This window comes from Haliotis rufescens, unplaced genomic scaffold (genome assembly GCF_023055435.1).
Source record: "Haliotis rufescens isolate VD_foot unplaced genomic scaffold, xgHalRufe1.0.p SCAF_6, whole genome shotgun sequence".
Classification (NCBI taxonomy): domain Eukaryota; kingdom Metazoa; phylum Mollusca; class Gastropoda; order Lepetellida; family Haliotidae; genus Haliotis; species Haliotis rufescens.
Genome location: NW_025964334.1, coordinates 53,531,282 through 53,556,290, shown reverse-complemented (window position 1 = coordinate 53,556,290; position 25,009 = coordinate 53,531,282). Strand labels below are relative to the sequence as shown.

At 37.2% G+C, this 25,009-nt stretch overlaps 2 protein-coding genes across 8 annotated transcripts in view; one reads left to right on the top strand and one right to left on the bottom strand.

Moving 5' to 3' along the window:
• The window catches only part of LOC124138180 (twitchin-like), a 180,961-nt gene that overhangs the window by 72,783 nt on the left and 83,169 nt on the right, over positions 1-25,009 (top strand). For all 7 annotated transcript variants that reach the window (XM_048386202.1, XM_048386201.1, XM_048386197.1 and 4 more), the window contains 11 exons: positions 484-577; positions 1,377-1,616; positions 2,521-2,566; positions 2,874-2,932; positions 4,470-4,475; positions 7,610-7,707; positions 11,182-11,364; positions 14,676-14,943; positions 16,312-16,451; positions 22,973-23,111; positions 23,606-23,727. In XM_048386202.1, the coding sequence (XP_048242159.1) occupies positions 484-577; positions 1,377-1,616; positions 2,521-2,566; positions 2,874-2,932; positions 4,470-4,475; positions 7,610-7,707; positions 11,182-11,364; positions 14,676-14,943; positions 16,312-16,451; positions 22,973-23,111; positions 23,606-23,727 (1,395 nt within the window). The remainder of the gene's footprint in view (positions 1-483; positions 578-1,376; positions 1,617-2,520; positions 2,567-2,873; positions 2,933-4,469; positions 4,476-7,609; positions 7,708-11,181; positions 11,365-14,675; positions 14,944-16,311; positions 16,452-22,972; positions 23,112-23,605; positions 23,728-25,009) is intronic.
• LOC124138179 lies at positions 17,324-21,764 on the bottom strand. Its single transcript, XM_046504709.2, has 2 exons — positions 21,304-21,764; positions 17,324-20,788 (listed from the first exon to the last, which is right to left on the bottom strand). Exons 1-2 carry the CDS (start codon positions 21,370-21,372, stop codon positions 18,578-18,580), a joined length of 2,280 nt encoding a protein of 759 aa, XP_046360665.2. The 5' UTR covers positions 21,373-21,764; the 3' UTR covers positions 17,324-18,577.

Below are 25,009 nucleotides of genomic sequence, written 5' to 3'. Positions count from 1 at the left end.
TGTGCTTCTCTTAGAAATTTGCCAATACCATACTTGTCGCAATTGAACTCATTATTATTTGTTATAAATTCACAAACAAAATGGTTAAGAGGAACAGGATTAAGAGGGATCAATATTCTTTCTTAATGTAAGCTGTCCAAAGTGTGCCTGTCCAGTATGACATGGTCCAGTATGGACCATGCATCGTGACCTACGGGATCAGGTGGTCAGACTTGGTTGATGCATGTCATCGTATCCCAATTGTGCATAATGATGCTTATGATGTCAATCACTTGATTGTCTGGCCCAGACTTGATTATTTACAGATCGCTGCAAAAAGCTGAAATATTGCTGAGTGCGGTGTGAAAACCAATAAGCAAACACACAAACAAATGATGATACTCAGGAAATGAGTTTGTGGTAGTGTTACAATGTGCTGCAATGTGCTGCAATGTGCTACAATGTGCTACAATGTTCTGCAATGTGCTAAAATGTCCTGTGCAGGAGGATGATGGCCGAAGGATGTCCAAGTCAGCGAAGGGGAAAAGCGATGGACCATTTCTGGCGGAGAAACCGGGAAATGTTGTGGTACAAGAAGGTATGTAGCATGGGTATATTGAATCGTGAGTTTGACAAATGGGTATAAAGAATAGTGAGTTTGACAAATGGGTATAGTTAATAGTGAATTTGACAGATGGGTTTATTGAATAGTAAGTTTGACAGATAAGTATACTGAATATTGAATTTGGCAGATGGGTTTATTGAATAGTGAGTTTGACAAATGGGTATATTGAATAGTGAATTTGACAGATCAGTATAGTGAATAGTGAATTTGACAGATGGGTTTATTGAATAGTAAGTTTGACAGATCAGTATAGTGAATAGTGAATTTGACAGATGGGTTTATTGAATAGTGAGTTTGACAAATGGGTATAGTGAATAGTGAATTTGACAAATGGGTATTTTGAATAGTGAGTTTGACAGATGGGTATAGTGAATAGTGAATTTGACAGATGGGTATAGAAAATAGTAAATTTGACAGATGGGTATAAAGAATAGTGAGTTTGACAGATGAATATAGTGAATAGTGAATTTGACAAACGGGTATAGTGAATAGTGAATTTGATAGATCAGTATAGTGAATAGTGAATTTGATAGATCAGTATAGTGAATAGTGAAATTGACAGATCAGTAAAGTGAATTTGACAGATGGGTCATATTGACTCGTGTATTTGACAGATGGGTCATATTGACTCGTGAATTTGACAGATGGGTCATATTGACTCGTGTATTTTGACATGTTAGAACATGATACAACCACCAATTCCTAAACAAAGATATTTCAATTTGTGACACCCAATACAAGATGCCTCACTGTATCTACCCTTCTCTCACAGGCAAGGATCTTATGGTCAAGTTCAAACTGGACCTTCAGGGGAAGCCACTTCCAAGTGTGCGTATATTCCGGGCAGGAAGAGAGGTGCGTGAGGACACACGTACCAGCATTGTGTCAGATAAGAACAACTGCTATCTTGAGATCAAGAAGACTCGCATCCAGGATGAGGCTAAATACTCTATTATCCTGGAACAAAATGGCATGAAAACTGACGAGGCAACATTCAGTGTGTTCATTAAGGGTAAGCCAGCTCTCTGATAATGTCCGTAATGTGTTCATTAAGGGTAAGCCAGCTCTCTGATAATGTCACTGTGTTCATTAAGGGTAGGCCAGCTCTCTGATAATGTCAGTGTGTTCATTAAGGGTAAGCCAACTCTCTGATAATGTCAGTGTGTTCATTAAGGGTAGGCCAGCTCTCTGATAATGTCAGTAATGTGTTCTTTAAGGGTAAGCCAACTCTCTGATAATGTCAGTAATGTGTTCATTAAGGGTAAGCCAGCTCTCTGATAATGTCAGTGTGGTCATTAAGGGTAAGCCAGCTCTCTGATAATGTCAGTAATGTGTTCATTAAGGGTAAGTCAGCTCTCTGATAATGTCAGTGTCTTCATTAAGGGTAAGCCAGCTCTCTGATAATGTCAGTAATGTGTTCATTAAGGGTAAGCCAGCTCTCTGATAATGTCAGTGTCTTCATTAAGGGTAAGCCAGCTCTCTGATAATGTCAGTGTGTTCATTAAGGGTAAGCCAGCTCTCTGATAATGTCAGTGTCTTTATTAAGGGTAAGCCAGCTCTCTGATAATGTCAGTGTCTTCATTAAGGGTAAGCCAGCCATATATGGTCATTTATGGTATGCTATTCATTAATGTCGCTTCAGGAACATTATAAGACTTGAGCAAACAGAATTTATACATTTTTTCTGATTTGTTATATGAATTATGTCAAGTGGAATCTGGTTATTCTCTGGCTCTGATGATTTATATTTAAAGTTACAGGAGTAGATCATACCTCTGAAGTGCCCGTACAGCTCATGTGGAGAAATGATGCCAAATCCTAAAGAGACAATATTTACCAAATGTTAAGAGACCTGATGCAGGTTTAAACAGTTCTCCCTTCACAATGTTAAACGTGATATGTATGTTTTATTTCAGATCCCAAGGACTCCGCTCTGGACTTCCGGTCCCTCCTGAAACACAGGTATTTGTCTCACAGAAGTAATATAATAACTTGTCCGAGGGGCACATGGATTAATGTACCCTCTATGTTAGCTTAGTCAGTTTTACGAGCCCAAACGATCTCCCTGATTATGTTTCTGGGTTTGTCAGCACCATACCTGTGGGTTTCACCAAAGACCTGCATCACTTCGAGCTTTCCTCCCATATTAAGCTGACACGTCATGGTATAACTGGAAAACTGGTCAAAGTGGAGATAAGCAACTCAATTACTCATCACTGATACAGATTTTTCAAAACTTGATGTTTTGAATGTGTTTGAATCCTTTCAGGGACACCGGCAAGAAGGAGGAGGAGGATGACAGCCTTGACTGGGGAAACCTCAAACCAGGTGAGCTTCAGGACCTTTATGTATTGCAACTCAGATTACACAGTGATTAAGATGCATCACACTTGTACTCTCATGCACACCGAAGCACTGTTGTTTCCCACCCACAAAGTGTTTTTTTTTATAGTTTTTTTTTTTTTACAATTTGTTTATTAGCAGTTTTAGGAAGAAACTATCATACTTATGACATGCCCCATGGAGATTCCGGGGTAGGATAGGTCTTCAGCAACCTATGCTTGCCGTAAAAGGCAACTATGCTTGTCGTACAAGGCGACTAACAGGATCGGGTGGTCAGGCTCACTGACTTGGTTGATGCATGTCATTGATCCCAATTGCGTTGATCAATGTTCATGATATCAATCACTCGATTATTTACAGACTGTCGTCATATGGCTGGAATATTGCTGAGTGCAGCATTTAACAACAAACAAACTTATGACATGATCCCCTTTTTCGAGAACACCTAGTGTCATCACTGATTTTCTGTCCTCCGTTCGTATAATTTTTACAACTATTTTGCCTTTTTAAGCCCACTGAAATGTTTCAGCAGATAATTGAGACTGATCTTTCTTAGATGTTTTCAATATATTATCAGGTTGTATGGCTCAAGGTGACTATTAAATTGAGCATCTTAATTTGTTGTTATTGTATTTATGACAAGATAATATCCAAACTTTCAGACCACAAGAAAAAGCTTTTTTTAAATCAATATTTTTTTAATTTTTTTTTCCTTTCCATTGAGGCAGCATATATAAGCAATGTTTGCTTGTTTACAAATCCATATTTGATTTTTGGAATAGTATGTTTAACCATTGTAAGAATATGTCGTTAACATTCCTAGTATCGTGATCACTGGATATGCTTATTATGATATCATTCTCCCTAGCCTCAGTTTAAGTTGATACACTTTTTTTTATGTATGTCCGAAATTCACCATTGCAAACTTCTTAATGTACATGGATTCTGAGGGTACTGCTTTTTCATGGAAGTCTTTTGTTGTCTTCTGTGTCCTTAAATGTCCATGAATGTCCTTGTGCTCTTGTCCTTAATGTTTCTGTGTGTTCTACACTGTGTTATTCATGTCCAACACAATGTGGTTAATGTATAACACAATGTGTTCATTTTCAACACAATATGGATTTTCGACACAATGTGCTCACGTAACATAATCAGATTAATGTATAACACAATGTGTTCATGTTCATCACAATCTGGATGTTCGACACAATGTGCTCACGTAACAATCAGATTAATGTATAACACAATGTGTTCATGTTCAACACAATCTGGATGCTCGACACAATATGCTCACGTAACACAATGTGTATGCTCGACACAATGTGCTCATGTTCACTGCACAATGTATTGCAGTTTGTATCATATGATGTTTTTTGTATGAATATATCAACACTGTATCATACAACACACCATTTGTGGTCCACAAATGCTTTTTATATCAATTAAATAACTTGGCACATTTATTGTTTCACCAATGCACAAAACTACATAATGTTCCATTTGTCTTTTTCCTTTCTTCCAGAGGAAGGTATTTATCTGTCTGTCTGTATGTCTGTCTGTCTGTATGTTTGTAGGCTTCATGTATGTTTATGTCTTCAGTTAGCAGGACCATTAGCCAATATTTTCTTTTCTATACATAATATGATAACTCCTCTTTATAGCCCTGTCTCTAACAATCTAAACATTGGCATTTTTGTGTGCACTATCTGGTAATATAATGTGTCTTCTATCTCATTTTATTCTCAAATCTTTAATCTGCTAAATATTCTTGACATCTCTACTTAACAATATTACTAATAAATCTCTGGTGTTATAAATCTTTTCTCTTTACAAAAATCGACCCAATAATATTCTTGATTAGGAACAAAGAAGTAACATTTCTTCCTTATATTTGAACACTTTATAATGTTTGACTTCATTTCTTAAAACTTGAAATCATAAAATTACAAAAACATTTAATTTTACACATTAATCCAAATTTCAAAATGTCAACCCACAGCTAATTCTAACCATGTTTAATTACGAATAATATTTCTCACCTTTTGAAAATAATATTGAATAACTCTTTTTTATACCTCCAACGAAACCCACCCTTCATGCCAAGATAGGCTTATGATTTATATCTGCTGCAGCTGACAAGTTCTGTATATAATACATGTTGTATGTGATGTCCTTCTTGTTGGTGCTAATGACAGTATGCACTAAACTGACTGTTGTCAGTGTGTGTCTTAATGTAACATATCTGTAACGGTTACAGTAACTATGTTGCCAACATTGTGGTACTTCATGGTCAATCTTTGTTGCATTGTTGCCATGTTGCCAACATTGGTGGTAATGGATGGTCAATCAATGTTGCCATATTGCCAACATTGTGGTACTTCATGGTCAATCTTTGTTACATTGTTGCCATGTTGCCAACATTGGTGGTAATGGATGGTCAATCAATGTTGCCATATTGCCAACATTGTGGTACTTCATGGTTAATCTTTGTTGCATTGTTGCCATGTTGCCAACATTGTGGTACTTCATGGTCAATCTTTGTTACATTGTTGCCATGTTGCCAACATTGTGGTACTTCATGGTCAATCTTTGTTGCATTGTTGCCATGTTGCCAACATTGATGGTAATTGATGATCAATCTTTGTTACATTGTTGCCAACATGGACCATAGTTGATGGTCAATCTTTATGTTACATTGATGCCATGTTTCCAACATTGATGGTACTAGATGGTCAATCTTTCAGTTGCACTATTGCCTTGTTGCCAACATTACCTTATTGGGAACCATTCACTTTGAGTTTCAGAATCAATTTTAACAAGACGACCTTGCAACCATCCACATTGGCAGCTTTCATAGTTCATGTTTGTCAATATCGTTGTTCTGTACAACATTCAAGTAGTAGCATGTGACAGGTGGCGCCATTGGTGCAGAATGTCACCTTTTCGCGAACACCTAGTGTCATCACTATTTTATAGTGATTTGTAAACACATGTTTAAGATATAGTCAGAATCATACAATGGACTCTACTCTTAGCACATATTTCTTATAATTATGGAAATTTGTCGCTTTTATTTAATGCCAGTTATCAAATTCTTTTAGTAACTGGTGGTAGCCTTATTGGCGATGATGTTGGCAACATCGGTTGTAACCATATTATGTATATTTTTGTTTTGTTTTATAATCTCATCACATCGTTGTTGTGTTGTCTCTCCATCATGTAGGTGTATTCTGTTCACCGTTCCCATCTTTAGCGGTTTTACTTGTATTAAACAATAACATAGGACACTGATCGAGGTATAGCATTGTTAACTGTGTTGGTCAGTACTAAATCATTGCCACGTCAGGATATCTGATAGCTGTTTGCATATCCTTTTAACTCAAGGTCACCCTGACTAAAAAATGTTAATTTGCTATTGACATGGCATTGAATGATAAAACATGTCTTGTTATTGAAGTACTGATCCGTCATGATGGACATACTGGTATTTTGAATGGAGTTTAAAAATCAAACTTTCTTGCAACTGGTCTATGAAAAATCTCCTATCTGAATTTTGATAAATATGTTATTGGAAATAATGGAAATTGTCACTGATCTTCAGTGGTCCTTTTATATCATTTTCACAGCTGTTTTGTCTTTTACACCAAATGGAATCTGTTTCGGTAGATAATCAAACTGGCTATTCTCTTGCGCCAATATTTTATGTTTACTATCAATTTGGTATTTAAGAAAGACAATGCAGCTGTGTTAATATTTTGAAAAGAAAGGTTTCTAATTGAGGAAAGCTTTACCAGATTGGAACATATACCTGTAGTTCCCTGATTCAGTGGGGCGGTCGGGTAGCCTAGTGTTTAAAGCGTTAGCTCGTCACGCCGAAGACCCGGGCTCGATTCCCGACATGGGTACAATGTGTGAAGCCCATTTCCGGTGTCCCCCGCCGTGAGATTGCTGGAATATTGCTAAAAGCGGCGTAAAACCAAACTCACTCACTCACTCCCTGAATCAGTTGGTACCCATCCATCTGTAATCTCAAACAATCATAACTCCCACATACGGGTTTCAAATCAATTTGTATCATGCATTTATCATCCTATGAATCAAGCTCCTCACATGTCATCCCATGTCATTGTAAATTTAAATTAATTAGAATAGTATTATTTAGTTTGATCCCTTTTTAGTTATTTTTATGTTGGTTCATTTGCAATGAAGTGCTTGACTTTATGTCCTGCTAATTTTGACCAGTGCAAAGTGCCATTTTACGTAGAGAAAAATAAGAACTGATTCCAAAATATTTACACTGCACAGCTATTTTGTTAACATGCACACTTGCACACATGTAGTTTGTGATGGAATTAGACTGGAGGAGAATAATCACGAGTTTAATCTAGTTCCAAGTTAAAACATATTTAAAATAGTTTCAGTACCAATATTTTACAACGGAATCCATATCACTTGTGCCAACACTATGTTCAATATTTCAGTTATATTCAGACAATATAAAATTCTGTTTCCTTTTTGGATGTTTTTGAAAGGCATTTAATCAGTACTCATAATCGTCTCTTTCTGTCCACTGTAATGTCAATTGTATGTCAAAAAAGCAGTTGCGATTTTGTTGATATTGTTGTTGGATTGTCACTAATTGATGTAAATATTCTTGGCTAGTGGATAAAAAGGGCCGCCGCCTGTCTCAGATCGAGATGATGAGGAAGGGGCTGAAGAAGGTGGAGAAGGCCGAGGGAAGTGATAGCGAAGAAGAGAAGGCAAGTATTACAGATTGTTGGCAGTTTGGGATTCAATTTTGCTGTGGATCCAAAAGTGACTTCAGAGCGAAGATGCTCAACACTGGCCCCCTAACATCTTGTGTTACTCGTTTGTGTTCACAAGTAAACACAACCATGTGCCAGATGGTGTGAACCTTGAGTGAAGATCATTTCTAATCTCATATTCATACATTTAACTTCCATACTAGTCTGTCATACAGACCCTGAAACAAATATATCTAATACAGCCCATGCAATGTTTGGCAAGTCTAGATTACTGTAGTATTCATTCTGAAAATGAAGAAAGTTTCTGGGCTCCTTTTTATTATATTTTATAACTATAAAATTTATAAAATTTTCTGTAAAATATGTTCATTTCAGAGACTTGATGTTAGTCTACTAAATACAGATAGGTTGAAAAAATGATGATTACAGAAAAAAGGCAAATCTTGTCTAGATATAAATGTGTGTTGATCTTACAGTAAGTCATTTTTGATTGTTAAATATTCTTTGATTGGTATAAAATGAAAGAAATCAATATTCATTATCAGAGTGATATGGATATTTTTTTAATTAAAGAGTATTTATTTATATATCATGTTTAGATTTCATTGTAACTGTATTAATTTACCTGAAACATGGATGTGACTTTCAGATGTTGACATAATGATAATAATGATAATAAATGCTAGCAAGTTTAGCACCCCTGGTTGATATTTTCATTGGTCTTCAATTTACTGAAACACAATGCTTCAGCCAGTTTTTCTCTCATAATTTTAAAATTTTGACCAGATTAAACCAGCACCCTTTGCCATTTTCAAAATTTCCCCCCAATGAATTTAGGGCATTTGGATCTGATGCTCGCTGTTGCTGTTTTAAGAAGCTGACCTGGATAACTTTAGTTGTTCGAATTGAATTAAATATTGTTCAACCAGGAGAGCTTCATTGTTGTAGCAATGATTTAAAAAATTACAAATGATATAGAATTTACTGATTGAACAGCAAGGACAACAGACAAACTGTTCCTCCAGCTGGTCCCAGGCTGATGGCAATGGTGGGAGCTTTGCCTACATCTAATACTTTATATCTCTCTCTGCTGGAGCTGATGTTGTCTAGCTTGCAAAGACCAATACGTGCAATGGAATCATACCTGCTTAAAACTAACAGAAAAAGAAACATATTGACAGTACCAGTAATCACATTTATGGCGTGGAACCTCGTGATTTTAGAAAGGAATGACAAGCTCACATTAAACTATTGTGGCCCTGGGTTCTGTTCCACAAAGCGATCTTAGCGCTGATCATAAGTCAGTGTTACCGTATGGGAGTATGATCACCTTAGCGCAAGGGTCACTTTGTGGAATCGAGCCCTGTAAGACAGAGGATAAAATTATTAAGTTAGAATGTTGAAATTTAAATCTTAGAAATCAGTTTCTTCAAATTGACTTAATACCATAAGTTTAGACTAGATTGTGATTGCACTTGTGACTGATAAAACAATTTTAGGCTTGGTCTGAATGACATTCAAGATTGACAGATGATGCACACTGATTCCATTCCACAGAATTAACATTGTCAGGATCACATTCCATTTCTCTCTCTGCAGTACCATTAACATGTCCTGTTCTCAATATTGGTCATATTTGATTATTTTTTAAGCTTTTGGTTTACCCATGACTGATACTTTTGTCATACTTGCACCCCCTTGAATACCAGTCACTTGTTCCCATACACTGTTATACCTTAACATCTGGCTTCTCTTAATCTTTTCATTTCATATTATGTACAGTTTTACCCGTTTTTACAATATTTAGTCCCATACGGACAAGTTTTAATTCTGCACTTGGTTTTCATGTCCTTTTTATCACAATGTAGTTTTAATATGCACAGCACTTTATTTCAGTAACAGCTTCCACATTAACAAAACCTTCACCTACATTGAAAATCAGAAAGAACATAATCAAATCTTTTGTGTTTATATTTATATATTTACTTAGAATTTTTCATCTGAATCCTTTTTTTAATAAATTGTGATTCTGTAGTCAAAATAAAAAAATCAATCATATTTTTGGCTAAAAATCTACAAAATATCCATTGTTATATATTGATATCATAATAATCTTTTCATAATTCACAGAGTTCTTTTCTTATTCCACATCATCTAACATCTCACTTGCCCTGGCAAGCTGCATCAAAAAAGAAACTTTATTGGAAAACAAATTGAAAAAAATCTTTTGGAAGGTTTGTGTTTCAACAACACTGTTACAGATATTTCAGCATCTTCCTCGTCTTTGATACTAGCATCCTCAATTTTGATGCAGCTTCCCTCTGTGATTTCTTCACACACCAATAACACAAAGCTCCCAACATATTTTTGTTTCTTCCAACTCTGAAAGGAGCGCTATGAAAGGGAAAGGTTCACATACACTCGACGTGAAAAAGTGGAGCGGATAGAAGTGTCGACTGAATTTGCTGAGCTAAACAAGGTTAAATCTAGACTAGGGCTCCATGTTACCTAGGCATCTAGAAATGTTGGCTTTTCATGTTTTAGCCCAATTTTGGTGTGTGACCATATGATATGTGTGTTAGTGTTCTCTTTCCTAGAGTGCTTGGCCTAGTTGAAGGGCATACCTCTCTTTGGTGTGTGGCCTTGGTAAAATATGTGCACTACCAGTTTGGCCAGACATTTTTCTTTCAGGAAACCCTCATTTATGAGGGTTTACAAGGTTCTTGAGCTCATCCTTTGGGGATGTGATTCTGCTTCAGTTCTAAGCTTTGAAATATACTTTTTTGTTCTAAGTGATCATTGCATCAACACTGCAGCATGACAGCTAGGTCAAAAACCCTTTCCTGATAATCAGTTTCTTCCATCTTCTGTGTGAGCTGAAGAACCTTTTGATCTTCATCCTTAGGATGTAATGATGCTCAATCCTGATGCCTGAAAGGACATCCTCATCCCTCAGTTGTGAGGATGCAGCGGTAGCTATTCCCTCATCATTGATGACAGAGGCATCTATGGGGGACATAGGGCAGTAGTGTTGTGTTTTAGATGCATTAGAACAGAAATATTTGTCTTTTAGATGATTTGTCTGTTTGTCTAAAATGTAAGCTTTTAGAAGCAACTAGAAACATCCTGTAGAGAATTTTATCCTCAATTCTTTTTCAGGATTATGGCAAAAGTATTTGAAAACTATTTTTTTAGAAATAATCAAATAATATATTTGTTGTAATAAACTTCAAGTAAATTGTACAATTCTTAATTCTGAATTGCATTTATATATTTTCATTTGAATAATTGAAAATATTCTTTAAATTTAAAACAAACATTGCTGCTGCTAAGGTGATCCCCAGCGCTTTTTGCATTTCAGGTTAAATGGCCGAAGTTGATTCTATATCATTTTACTAACCCAGCTCAAATGAGCACAAATATGCATGATCATGAACCGTAACCAGATTGTCTTGTTAATATCAATAGCAGAAGGATTCAGCTCGCAGACAGTCAGTTGAACTGGAGGCGCCCGTAAAGAAAGTTTCTGCTGAAAAGCTGGAGGCTCTCGAACAGCAGACGCGTAGGGCATCAATGCAAATGCGTAGGGCATCGTTAGCAGAATGTATTCCTGATTGGCCTACGCTGTCAAAGCGACACGTCATTAAAGAGGTATAAATATCGACAGTGTCACACCCTAATTGACAATATAACACTAGATACTCAAAAACTAACAGTGTATTTTCACCTGGAAAAATCGTCACAATATATGTCGAGAAATCTAACCTAACAACCCTTTTGCACCTATACACAACTTCACAAGCCAAAAACTAACTTATCTTGATGTTGTCGGCTGTTACTTTATTTCTTACCATTATGCTGTCAGTGTACACCAGCTTCTTCCAGACTGCACATATAGACCCTACTAACATATTTGTTATATTTCCTTCCTCCAGAGACATCAATCAAGATGTGATAAGTGTTCATGGATAGATGAAGAAATGCTTATAAAATAATAATGATAATAACATACTTATAGTCCCCGTTTGTATGGCGCTTCCATGCTGGATGTCATGCTCAAAGTGCCAGAGAAAAGAAAAGTTCAAAGGTTTGGCAGAAGTGATAGGTCTTGCTGAAGTTCTGAAGGTAGACTAGGGTTCTGAGTTGCGAAGTTCTTGGGGGAGATTGTTCCATTGATAGGCTCTGCATGGACTTAGCTTTTGTCGTCTCCAGGTTGGATTATTGTAATTCCCCCTCAATGGCATACCACAGAAGGATGCAGAAAACCTACAGCGTGTTCAGAATACACTTGGAGAATTCTGACAAGAAGACCTTGAGAACACATCACTCCAATGTTGACTGAAGTGCACTGGCTGTCAATCCAACAAAGAGTGCAATCCTCACTCTGGTTTACGAGGCATACATAGTTTGGCTCCTGCATCCTTACAGGAGTGAGTGAGTGAGTTGGGTTTAACGCCGCTTTTAACACTATTCCAGTTATATCGCGGCGTGTCAGCTTAATGTGGGAGGAAAGCCCGAAGTGATACAGGTCTCAGACGTTTACCACTTCGGTGAAACCCACGAGTATGGGTATGGTGCTGACAAACCTAGAAACATAATCAGGGTGAACCGGGATTCGAACCCACAATCATGGGTTTCTGCACAGCGAATCGCGGCGCCTTAGACGACTGGGCCACCCGTGCCCCCCATCCTTACAGGAACTGATAGTACCATACAAGCCTGCACATTCTCTCCTATCAAAGATCAACGTCTCCTAGTGGCACATACCAAAACATATGGCGATAGGTCATTTCAACATGCTGCCCAATGCTATGGAACAATCTGCCACAAGAAACCTGAGAAACAGAAAATCTGACAAACTTTGACAGGACACTCAAAACCTGTCTCTTCAAGAGAGCCTTTGACAAATCAATCATGCCCTAAGCACATTTGAGCAGTTGTTAATGCGCTATATAAATTCTTAATTTAATTTAATTTAGACAAAGATGGCTGTCCATAACTGCTAAGTTTAACCTCAGGCGCAATTTGCAGTCATCGTGTTTCCGAACGGATGGATCTGGATGGAGTGTAGGATTGAAGGTCATAGAGATTTGAGTGGCACTGATAGAAAAAGAGAGTTTAAAATTTATGTGCTTTTGGACAGGAAGCCAATGAAGTACTTGAGATTCAGAGCTCTTGGTGAACATTGTACACTTGACTGTTGTTTTTTCTTCTAAAAAAGTCACATATGTTCTGCAATTGTTTCTTTACCAAAGGGCGACTCATTATGTTTAATGTTTCATTGGATTAGTAAGTATCAGAGCAGCATGACATTTCAACCGCTTATTGTCAGAATGAAACCTCCAAGGTTTATGAAATATGGCAGATTTTAATTATGCACAAATGAAAAGGTTGTTGCACGATGCAGATGGAAATGTGCATGGTTAAATCTATTTTCATAGCATAGTAGATATTGTGTATATCCAAAACATATGTGCATGAAGAGTTATTTCCCTTGGAACAGGAAGTTGTTTTGTGTATCAGGTAAGCAGGATAGGAGATACTAACCTTGCAGAGAGGACTAGCTTCCAGTCTATGTATCTAGTTCAGTTTGACCAAATACTCCTAAACACTACATGATATTAATGGTCAGAGCACTAAAGGTACAACAGCTCACCTTCAGTGAGTGGTATAAAATTCTGACGATGTGCTGAACCAGCTCATTCATCTAGGACAACTTGGATAAAATGCAAAAAGTTTTCATTGATAGTTTAATTGCTCTAAACACTTTGTGATATCATTTGATACATTGGATATTTGATCTGAGAGGATGCGAATATGAACAAGCTGATGATTATTTTTATGTAATGTTAAAAAAATGACACCATGTCTTTTTTATGAAGACCCATGACATCAGCTCACTTTGACAATGCAACTATTGTATTAGAACACTTAACTTAAATATGGTAGGTTGCATGTTCTGTTTGTTTTTTTATTGCCACGGTCTGATGTGTCCTTGAAGCAGGGTTGGTAACTCTTACACTAGTGTTTGGTTATGGAATATTTTAGATACTTGAAATCGTTTTAGGAAAAAGATTTTCAGTTTTAGAATGCATGTTGGTATATAGTTAGCTAGATCAAAGCTTTTTTACTGTAAATACTTACTTTCAGCTTCTATTCCTTCTGGATGTAGATTGAGATTCACCTATCGCATCCCTGATGCACAGAATGTTTGTCCTCCATCACAAGACACATGAAATATTGTTAATCAAAAACAGTCGAATCTCGTTAAGTAGAAACAAGATGACTAGAAAAAAAACAGAAAGTTTTAATTTGGTCCTTCTTAGTGGTATCATGAAAGTAGGGAATCATTTCATTGATAATTTTTGTTGGCAAATTATTCGCTAAACCAGATGCAAACATTTTATGCAAATACTCCCGGTGTTTGATGTCAGCACCTAGCAACTGACCATCTTATCAAACAAATTGAGAGACATGTACACAATTCATCATCATTTACAGAGTCTTTTTGTGAATTTTAATTACAAAAAATTGTAAACACCCATGTGTCAATCGGAATGCTTATACATGTATTCTTTTGGCTCCATCCTTGGTGTGAAACTTAACGAGAGTCGACTGAATCATGTTTTGTCATATCTAAAGAACAATAGTACAACAAGATCAAGGTGATACTTCACTGGCACAGTTTAGATTTCAGTTTTTTAATAATTTTTATTTTGAAATATTAAAGCCTTATTCTTTTCCTTTTTGAGATCACATAAAATGTATAGCTCTGTATGGTTAAGAATATCATGTGTTAATTCAACTCAATTGCAATAGTTTTTGTATTTTTTAAATATTTTCACCAGAATACAATACTATACAATAAGAAAATAACATACATGTTAGCTACATCCTCATCTCTACACCCTTAGTTAATTTCTTGTTTTGATATGATGAAGAAAGACTTTTTCTGACAACAGGAACCAGACAAGTTCTTGAAAGAGCTGGATGATGTCAAGTGTATCGAAGGAAAGGAACGTGTCGCCTTTTCGTGCGAATTCTGCAAACCAAATGCCCAGGTGCGATGGTTCAAAAACAAGATGGATGTTTTCCATGGTCATAAATATCATTTGACCAATGACGATCATGAGTACAAACTGGAGCTGTACAATGTGAAACCAGAGGACGGTGGCAAGTACACCTGTCAGTGCAACGATGTCACCACGTCAGGATGGCTGTATGTGGAAGGTGAGAAGCCTTAGAAATCTGTTTCTTTTCATAATTTTTCAGAGGAGTGAGGGAGTGAGTGAGTTGGGTTTAACGCCGCTTTTAACAGTATTACAGTTATATCGCGGCGTGTCAGGTTAATGTGGGAAGAAAGCCCGAAGTGATGCAGGTCTAAGACGTTTACCACTTCGGTGAAACCCACGAGCACGGGTATGGTGCTGATAAACCTAGAAACATAATCAGGGCGAACCGGGATTCGAACCCACAATCATAGGTTTCTGGCGTGTCCAAGGGACGCAACTCTGCACAGCGAATCGTGGCGCCTTAGACGACTGGGACACCCATGCCCCCCTTTTCAGAAGACTGGTTGAAACCTTATTTCAACAGTCCTCAGCATCTGGATCATCCTGCTTGGATGAGACAAAACTATTTTCTCCTGTCATTTGTTTTGTTCTTAAAGCAGCACTCAACAATATTCCAGCTATTTGACAGCTGTAAAAAAATCGACTCTGGACCAGACAATCCAGTGATTGACATCATGAACATCGATCTACACACTTGGGATATGATGACATGCATCAACCAAGTCACTGAGCCTGACCACCCAATCCCATTAGTCACCTCTTAAGACAAGCATGGTTTGCTGAAGACCAAATCTAACCTGGATCTTCACGGGTGTCAAATTTTTAGCAAATTGAGAACTGGTTCAGGATCATTTCCGTCAAAAGCTACTCGTTAGTGAGGACTACTATCATTGGGTTTTGGCTTGTCCTCAGTACAATTTAGTAGTCTCGGGCTACCAGACCAGTGTGAATTTTGAACGCTTGTCAGTCTACACCTATTGCTGGGCAAAAACTGGGAAAAAAATGTTATTTTTCAGATTAATAACATTTATACACCCCAGTCAATGTTATTTGCACAGTTTCAATGACTGGTTATTTTGCGAAACACCTGGTTTTATCACTGATTTTCAGTGATCCATTCATATCATTTTCACCACTATATATTATCCTTTTACACCCCATGGAAACTATTTCGTCACATATCGAGACTGGTTATGCTCTCGTGTTACTGTTTTATTTTACCAAACCATAGGCGGATTGATTCAGAGAGGTGTTCAGGGGGTCCAGGGGAGCCAGACACCCACACCCCTCCCATTTGAAAACCAAAAGTAGTATGTTACTGAAAGTTAAATTATCGGAGGATATTGATATTTTGGACCCTTCGGTTTTAAAAATGCTGAACTCTGCCCCTGCACCTAGTTACTCACAGTGCAGATTGGTGATGATAATAAACTTACTTTTGCTTTCAATAAATCCAAGTGTTTTACAAAATGTACAGAAAGCTGCTTTCTGATTGGCTAATTGTGATGTGTCCTTGACCTTGCAGCCAAGGAGCCTGAGTACTACTTCACCCAGAAGTTGCCTCAGCACCATGAGATCACCAGGAAGAAGATGGGCATGCTGGAGTGTTTCATCTCTGACCCGAGGGCCAGGGTCAAGTGGTACAAGGGAGACGAGGCATTGGAGGTAACATTCTTGAATACCACTAAAAAATATTTTAGGACAAGGAACTTTCTGATGTATAAGAATACTGGTTGAGATCCGTTTCATAATTTCTATGTACTTGAATATTTAATTAAACAACAAACAAACAATGTTCTACTCTACAATCAGTGTAATGAACAATGAATGGTTAAAAGGATCACTTTAAAGGGCAATTAAGGGCATTCACGGCATTGATGATGGTGAGGATGATGATGATGAGCTCGGGCAGTTTGTTAAATATGAGGGAATATGAAAATACAACCAATGAAAATGTACTGAAAACAGAACACTTGACTGGAATTATTTTTTTTCTTCAGTGATCAGTGGTGTGACAGTTAAATGAAAATTATAATAATTCAGATATTTTAATCATAAAATGACACCACTGAATCCTTTATTAAGCAAGTGAGTAGGATTTTATGCCCTTTTAGGAATATTCCAGCAACATCTTGGTGTAGGTGTAGTTTTTGTTTATTTGTTGTTTAACACTGCGCTCAGCAATAGTCCAGCTATATGATGGTGGTCTGTAAATAATCAAAACTAGAACAGACAATCCAGTGGTGGACATCATGAGCATCGATCCATGCAATTGGGATACCAAGAATGGGCTTCACACATTGCATCCATTTTGGAACTCAAACCTGTGTCTTTGTCATGAAAAGCCAACACTTCAACTACTGAGCTACAAATCTGAGATTTTAAAACAGTTTAAGACAAAGAACATATAAGTATATTTAATAATGGATGGTGTTTAAAAATATATATATATAGCCACTTTGATTCACACCTCATCATATATCACAGTCTAATACATTAATTAATTAATTTTGTACAAATAAAACCATGACTATTTTTCATATTTATTTACATTTATTAACATGCTATTTACATATTTACTATTCAGATCAAGGTAAGTACAATGTGAATATCTAGATGTCTAACCTCACACTGTTCACATTTGTTATATTTATGAACATGTGTTTCTTACACATTCATACTGGTTTTCCTGTTAGAGACTTAAGGTTCTAAATACAACATAGAATCTATCACTGGTCTTCTGTTTGGAAAGGTTATTGGAATCAAACAAACATTCTTTATCAATCACATTTCTTGAAATGCAACATTGGATTTGATACTTATTGTTAATTCAGATGAAATGACAAAGTTTTTATGAAATGTGAACCCAGTAAAAAAAATGCTAGTTTTTTCATTTATCTCATATATTTTTTTTATAAGTTAGCACGGTTTATTTTGATCATTTTCACCTTAGTATATTTTGATTTACAATAACCATTCCAATGGAGACCACAATATGTTGTCTGTAATCCCGAACACTTACTTGGGCAAGTAGGTGCAATCACGTGTTGAACAGTTCCCATCTTGCACATGTAAAAAATAATGTTGTGTTTCGACATTTCACGTGAACCCTGCACAATTTGATACTATTGGATTGGCTAATAGTTGTATGAGTGAGAGAAACAAAAAAAATTTTGCACCACTTTTTGCAATATCCCTGCAATGCCATGACACAAAACACAAGAATGACTTTAACAACACATTGTATCCATCGAACAAATGTCCTATGGATTGTGAATGTTTTAAGCACTAAATCCCAGCAACTGATGACTCACATGCACAAGTTCAGCCTCCAATACCCTCCACCATGTGGGCATCAATTTGTCTTCACGGTTTGACCTTGACCTCGGTGAAATGATTCCCGACCGTGCACCAATACGGGAAATGTTTTCACACACTTGATATTGTCTTCACCTTTCAGCAGTTGATGTTAATGATCTTTGATTTATCATATCTAAGATTCCATCCATCAAATACTTGAGCTTGTTTGTAGTTTCACATTTGCACTAATATGGACAGGCTTCTCACATTGTGACAATAATGGACACCAAACAGAAGTGATCTGTATAGCAAGTCCACACTGACCACTGACCACTGACCTCTGACCACCAACCCATCCCTCTCCACCAATCCTACCCTGATTTTGAGTCAAACTGAATCAAGTACCATGTTGAGGGAAGCTCTTCAGAAATATTTGATAGATGTGATGGTGTCTCTCTCCAAGACTAATTTAAGCATTGAACCTGCCTTATTCACATCCTTAGTTTCTTTAAGTAGTAGGCTTCCTCCTTGTCACGAGGAGCTACCAACTTTCTGTCCCTCCTCTTCTCCAAGCTGTGGTACCACCTAGGCTGGCCATGAGCTCTCCTCTTCAGCCTCTTCCTCTCATAGTCATCCGCTGATCCATGACCTTTGAGTTTCCTAGCATGTTTGTTCTTCTGTTTGACTGATTCGTAAGATGGGAAGACCTTGGCAGGATAGGAGAACGATCTTCCCTTATGTCTTTCAAACAACCTCTCCTTCTCATAGAACATCTTCATGACAGGATCAGCCTCAGCCTTCACTGGTTTGTAGGGGTAAGTTTGTTCATAATCTTCCTTCCTCCTGTGGAATCGTCTCATGTCATCCTGCAGATCTTCGTAGTCCTCAACCTGTTGTGGACGCAAGGCTGCAGAGGGGTCGACAAAATGGTACCCTCTAGGAGCTTCTCTAGCTCTTCTTCCACCATGAGCCAATGTGGGACTGCTTCGGCCAGTGTAGTACCATTGGAGAAAAGTTCCTACAGAAGCAAGAGCCCCTGAAGGGAGAGCCATCTCTTTCCATAGAAGCTGTTTAATGTCTTTACCTTTTGGCTTGGGAGGTACCTTCACCTTAAGAAGGTAGTTATCATATAAGATAAAGAAGACATCACAGTGGAGCCTTGGCCTAAGGAACAGAGATGATTTGATTCCTATTCTGGTATCAAACACAGCAAGCTCATCCCCATCATCAAACTCCTCACCAGCTAATGTTAGTTTGTAGTTTGAAAGGGACAACCCTGACTTCATCTCTACCCTTTTCTTAAAGGCTGCTACTGTTTCCTGAGCATACACATGCATTTTGTAGATGACGTTCTGGTTTGTATGGATGAACACTGGGTACTGTGTCAGTTTCAGGTCTATATGAGTCCTGAGGTCTTCCACAGCTGTCACAATCTTTTCACTATTTGAAAGTTTATAGTCACCCAAGTACATTTCATACACTGAAGCGTTCGGGACACCTAGTTGTTCCAGAATGGCTTTCACTGTTCGCACAGATCTCTTGGATGAAACTTTAAGGATCTCAGTCACATCATCACCCAGTTTGAACTTCAACGAGACTCCGTACAAAATATCTGGATCTGCGTTTGATAAGCTTAAATCCATAGTGATAGGTGGTGTCCTGTATGTTTGTTTCTTAAGTGATTCAGAAAAGTCCACCTCTCTGCCCCCTCTGAAGATGCGGATCAGATTCACAGATACCCCGATGATTCCATGCATTTTTAGAGCTACTGTCGACCATCGGTCAAACTGAGACACTTTGACAGTGTGAACTTTGCCTGCATCATCAGTAATTGGCATTTTCTGAAGGCTCAGTTTGTGGTAGAGTCCGATGGTTGATAGTTTAATTGTATCATTGTCATCTATTCGGTAGTATCCAAGGCAGGTACTCCAGTTGACCACCTTCCTCTTGTGGTATAATACTAGAGTGTGTTTAGGGAGATACAGGTCAAACAGGGCCATGATGTCGGGGGTGTTCTTGGTCACAGTTCGTCGCAACACTGTCCAAATAACATTCATGCCTGTCATGCATGGATCCAGATACAAATGGTATGTGCTGCCCCAGAACGTCTCAACGTGGACTAAAATATCATACAGTATATGCACCATGACAAAGATAGTTGAACTCTTCCCTATCCTATAGTTGAACAGGTATTGTCTATTATCTAATGGCTGATCCTTGAACAATAAATCAAGCCGCTCCATGGACAAGCCGCGCTCCTGTTGGAGTCGAAACTTCAACTGCAGAACTGTCATAAATAATTCCACCTCCATTGCAAATTTCATGTTCAGCTGTTTTATTTCAATGTTGACCGTCACCAACTCCTTGGGCATTATCAAGATGGCAGCTCCAGGCTCCACCTTGTAGAACTGGGAGATGTCCATGGGATGGTTGGTTCCTGGTTTCAGCATCATCAGCTTGTGTATTCGTTGGTCGTACTGAAGCGTCTCCTTGGTCAGCCGTAGAATCGTGGATATGTCATCGCTGATGACTGGTGTATAGAGGTTGAGGGTGTCTGGGTCTTTGTATGACCACATGACCAATTGCTGACCCAAAACACCATCAAGGTCAAGGCCGTCCAGCAATGCACTGTGGTATAGCGAGTCGTCACTGTCATCGTCTCTGTGCATTGCTTCCAATTTTCTCTGTCTCTCTCTCCTTTTCTGAAACAAATAAATTTACTTTCAACACTTGGTGTCTAAATAATGGTATCTTCAAATATTTGACTACATGATGAAACATAAGTTAAGAAGGGTTTCTTTCGAAAATCAATTATTTCAGTTTCAGTTTCAGTTTTCAGTTTATATCAAGACCAAAGTATTCACTATTTTGTATCCAGATCAAAGCATTAACAATTTTGTAAAGACGCCAAAGTATTCACTATTTTGTACACAAACCCACGTGTGAACAATTTTTATATAAAGACCAAAGCAGTCACTTTTTTGTGTACAGACCCAAGCATTAACAATTTTGTAAAGATACAACCAAAAGAATTTACTGTTTTTGAGGAAAAATTTGAAAATAAATTTATTAAACCAAATAAGTGCTACATGTTGACCATTTCTTTAGAAGATCTTCAATAAACTCAATAGAAATAATGTCCTATGAGAGAAAAAATGAATTTCTTATGTGTTTTAAAATTTTGAAATTTATTTAAGGTAATTGTTCTGTGGCTTACCCTTTCTTTGACCCTCCTCCCCCGGGGGTCCCGGAGCTCCAGTGGGTGGTCATGATATATTCCATACATTGTTTCTCAGGCTCAGCTCATCTCAGCTCATCTCAGCTAATCTCAGCTCATTATACATGTTCTTTTTAAACACATAAACCCCTTTGAGATCATTCCATATCCTCAAAACAATCCAACTCTCACTTTTTCAATCATAGAAATGATTTGAGAAATCACAGTGTGTGACAAGACAGTGACTGGACGTCGGCCATGTTTGACTGTGTTGCTAATGCAAACAGTCAGGTAGAGTCAGGACGCACTTATACTGGGTATATGCAAACATGTACCCACCCCCAACGGAGACCGTCGCCTGGCTGTCATTTCTCCAGTGTCACGCCTCACTGCACCGATCACTTTATCTTGATTTCAATACAAATAACGGAAAGCAAGCACACGTTTCAATGGCCCATTGACTCCAGGAGAATTGACACTGACGTAGGCGCACTAGTATTTGCTTTGTTAGCCACACAATGAAGAGGTCATATGATCTTGTATATTAATGTACACATGAATATTTCTCCGTTGGCTTATCAGTGTGAGAGCTATATAGATATTATCTTGCATAGGCCTGTAGTGTATAGTTTGTGAAGGTTGCAAGATACACTGACCATGAATAGAGAAAGTACTTTGTAACAATATGGGTTAAAGAGCACTGAGGGCTGCATTACCAAATACTTATATTAATGACTGCATTTATATCAGTAATAAATTATTTCATATTCATAATTGTTACAAATAATATTGATAATTAATTTTAAGATTTTGACATAATATGTTCTGAAGTTGATTACCGTATTCGACATAATAAGCGCCCAGGGCGCTCTCAAAATTAGAAATAGAGGCTCTTATTAGAATATTATTTTGGTGAAAAACAACAGAGATGAAAGATCGTAAATTTCGTGGTTTAAGCTGACAGCCTGAAATGTTTATTTACGACAGATATATTTTTCCAGAATTTAATTGCTCATAATTAAGAGTGCATATAACAAACGTATTTATGCACGAATAAATAGTCTTGTGTACATTTATCAATCGGAAGGGACGCTTATTGGGATTGTTCACTAGCAAATATATTAGCAAATATCGCCGTGGGCGCTTATTACATCGAATACGGTATTACAAGTTTTGGTAAATGATAGTTTATGAATTTATTCATAGTATTGATTTTGTGGATCAGTCATCAATCATCTATTGATTAATCCGTCATCTTAATCCACTGATAAATGAGTCAGTTCTAGTAAATATGATTGTGATAGCATGTTGTTGCATTTCAGGTATTAAAGGTTGTGACTTTTAGTGAGGCTATTGTGTTTATAATCTATTATCATTCACAGTACTGACTAGAGATATTGAAATTCCATATTTGTTTAGGGGTTTTTTCAATTATAGAAAATGTTTAGGAATACCTTTGAATATATCATGAAAGTTATCAGAATTGTTGATATGATTTAGACCATTGTTCTACATATATTATGTTTTGTAATTCACAAAAATACACTTTCAAAAACTAATTTTGGTAACTTTCATAGCATGTCTAAACACTTTTAAAATGATGCATTCAAAAAAAAAATTGTAAAAAAAAATCCTGGATAAAGTATTCAACGTGGTATTTGTGTTTCAGTACACCCCGGGTATATATGAGATTCAGAGGCGAGAGAACAGATGTATTCTCAAGTTCCCTGATGCTCAGTCCGATCTCGAGGGCGAGTACACCTGCCGTTGTGGAGATGCCATCACCAGTTGCGACCTCTATGTAGAAGGTAAGCATCATCTACCGCTAACCTTGTTGCGCCAATCTGCAGACATTTGGACCAAATTTTGAGATTATGAATTTGAAATGTATGTCAGTAATTGTGAATAGTGGATTGTGGATTGCGGATTGTCACAGACAATATGTATACCATTATTTATACAATAGAATTAGTAACATAATGCCTCATATTGGCCCTAAAATTCAAGTTATTTGTTCAAGAAAAAAATTGTAAAAAAATCCAATTTCAAATATATTTTTTTATGCCCTCAAAACTTTAAGTAGTTGGAAGCAGGAAGAATAGGGATTCATCATTATTTGTTTTGAAGTTTTAAGATAAATTTTCAACGACTTAATTATAAATTTAAATTTAATTTTAAATATTTTATTTGTATTGATAATGACATTTCACTTATTTTCCTTGTATCATTATTAAGTCTGGTCTATATAGTCTCAATATCTGCATATTAGTACATGCCAATATCTATATGAACGTCATATCAGAGCCGGAGTGGGAGTTCATGAAGAAGTTGGAAGATGTGGAGGCTGTTGAGCGTGAAAAGGCGACCTTCATCTGTGATGTCAGTGACCCTGAGGCAGAGGTCAGCTGGTTCAAGGATGAAAAGGTAGGAGTTATCCCCCTTTATCTGGTATATAAGGGTAATCTTTAAACTATTTTCAAAAATCTTGTTGAAGGTGCAAGGTAAATTGTAATATTTTTACTGAGATTCTTTCTGAACACATTCATCTGCATTGTCTGATGTGCACCAGATGTGAGTGCCTATACCTCTGCACAGTTACATCTCATTCTCGTACAGGAATGAACGTGCACCATGTTTCCGCTAGAAAGTAGCCATTTTCAGAAGGCTGATTATTGAGGGTGCCAACCTTCCCCTCCCCTGAATCCTGAACACCGTCTAATTATTTATTCGGTCTCATTTGATCACCCTTGAATCCCGAATACTTCCAAATTCACTCTTCAAAGACTGTATGTCGATCACAGACAACAACCTACAGCACATGTTTCTAGATTATAAAAGCGTACAATTTGAAAAAAAATATGAAAAAAATATATCGGTAATCTAATTTTACCTATGCCATCATTTTTTTAAAAATACCGAGTCTGTGTACAAAATATGACTTTTTTGCATCCCACATCCCAAACTGCTGAATCCGAGTACCTTTATTTTGACCCCTGAATTCCACATACCAAAAGGGGGTGGCACTCTCGTTATTGGATAGTTATGGATAGTTATTGGATAGTTATTGGATAGTTATGGGGAAAGACAAGCTTGATGTGTAAAAACGAATGTTCGTCATGATATGATTGTTTTCAAATTTTTAAATATAACAAAGATTTTTAAAAATCCTAAAATTAAAATTAACCTTGCACCTTTAATAGTTTTCTACATGCAAATAAGATCTTTGGTCAGTATATAAAACTAAGGTATTTTCAGGGCATTATAATGTCATATTTCATGACACCTGGTACTGGACACTCCACTAACATTTAACAATTAACACACCTGTAGTCATATGTATAGCAGGGTATGAAACTCCCAAAAATTTCAGCCAAACCACAGGACTGGCTAGCTGAAATACTTGCCAGCCCTGACCAAAACCTGCCTGTCCACTATAATCATATGTTTCTCAGGATAATTTAATTAAAAATATGAAAACTGATTGCTTGTAGCATAAGCGCATCGCTAAATGTTAGGTTGTCTAAAAGCTAACGGGGTTTCTTTTTGGTTCCATTTTATCATTCATCTTTACATGTGAATTAATGCTTATCATCGGGAAATATTTAGAATATTTTTACATATGAAATATAACCCGACCGTCGGGCAGGGGGATTTGAAAATCTGACAGCCCGAGTTGAAATCAACCCGTCTCGGACGGTCGGGCAGG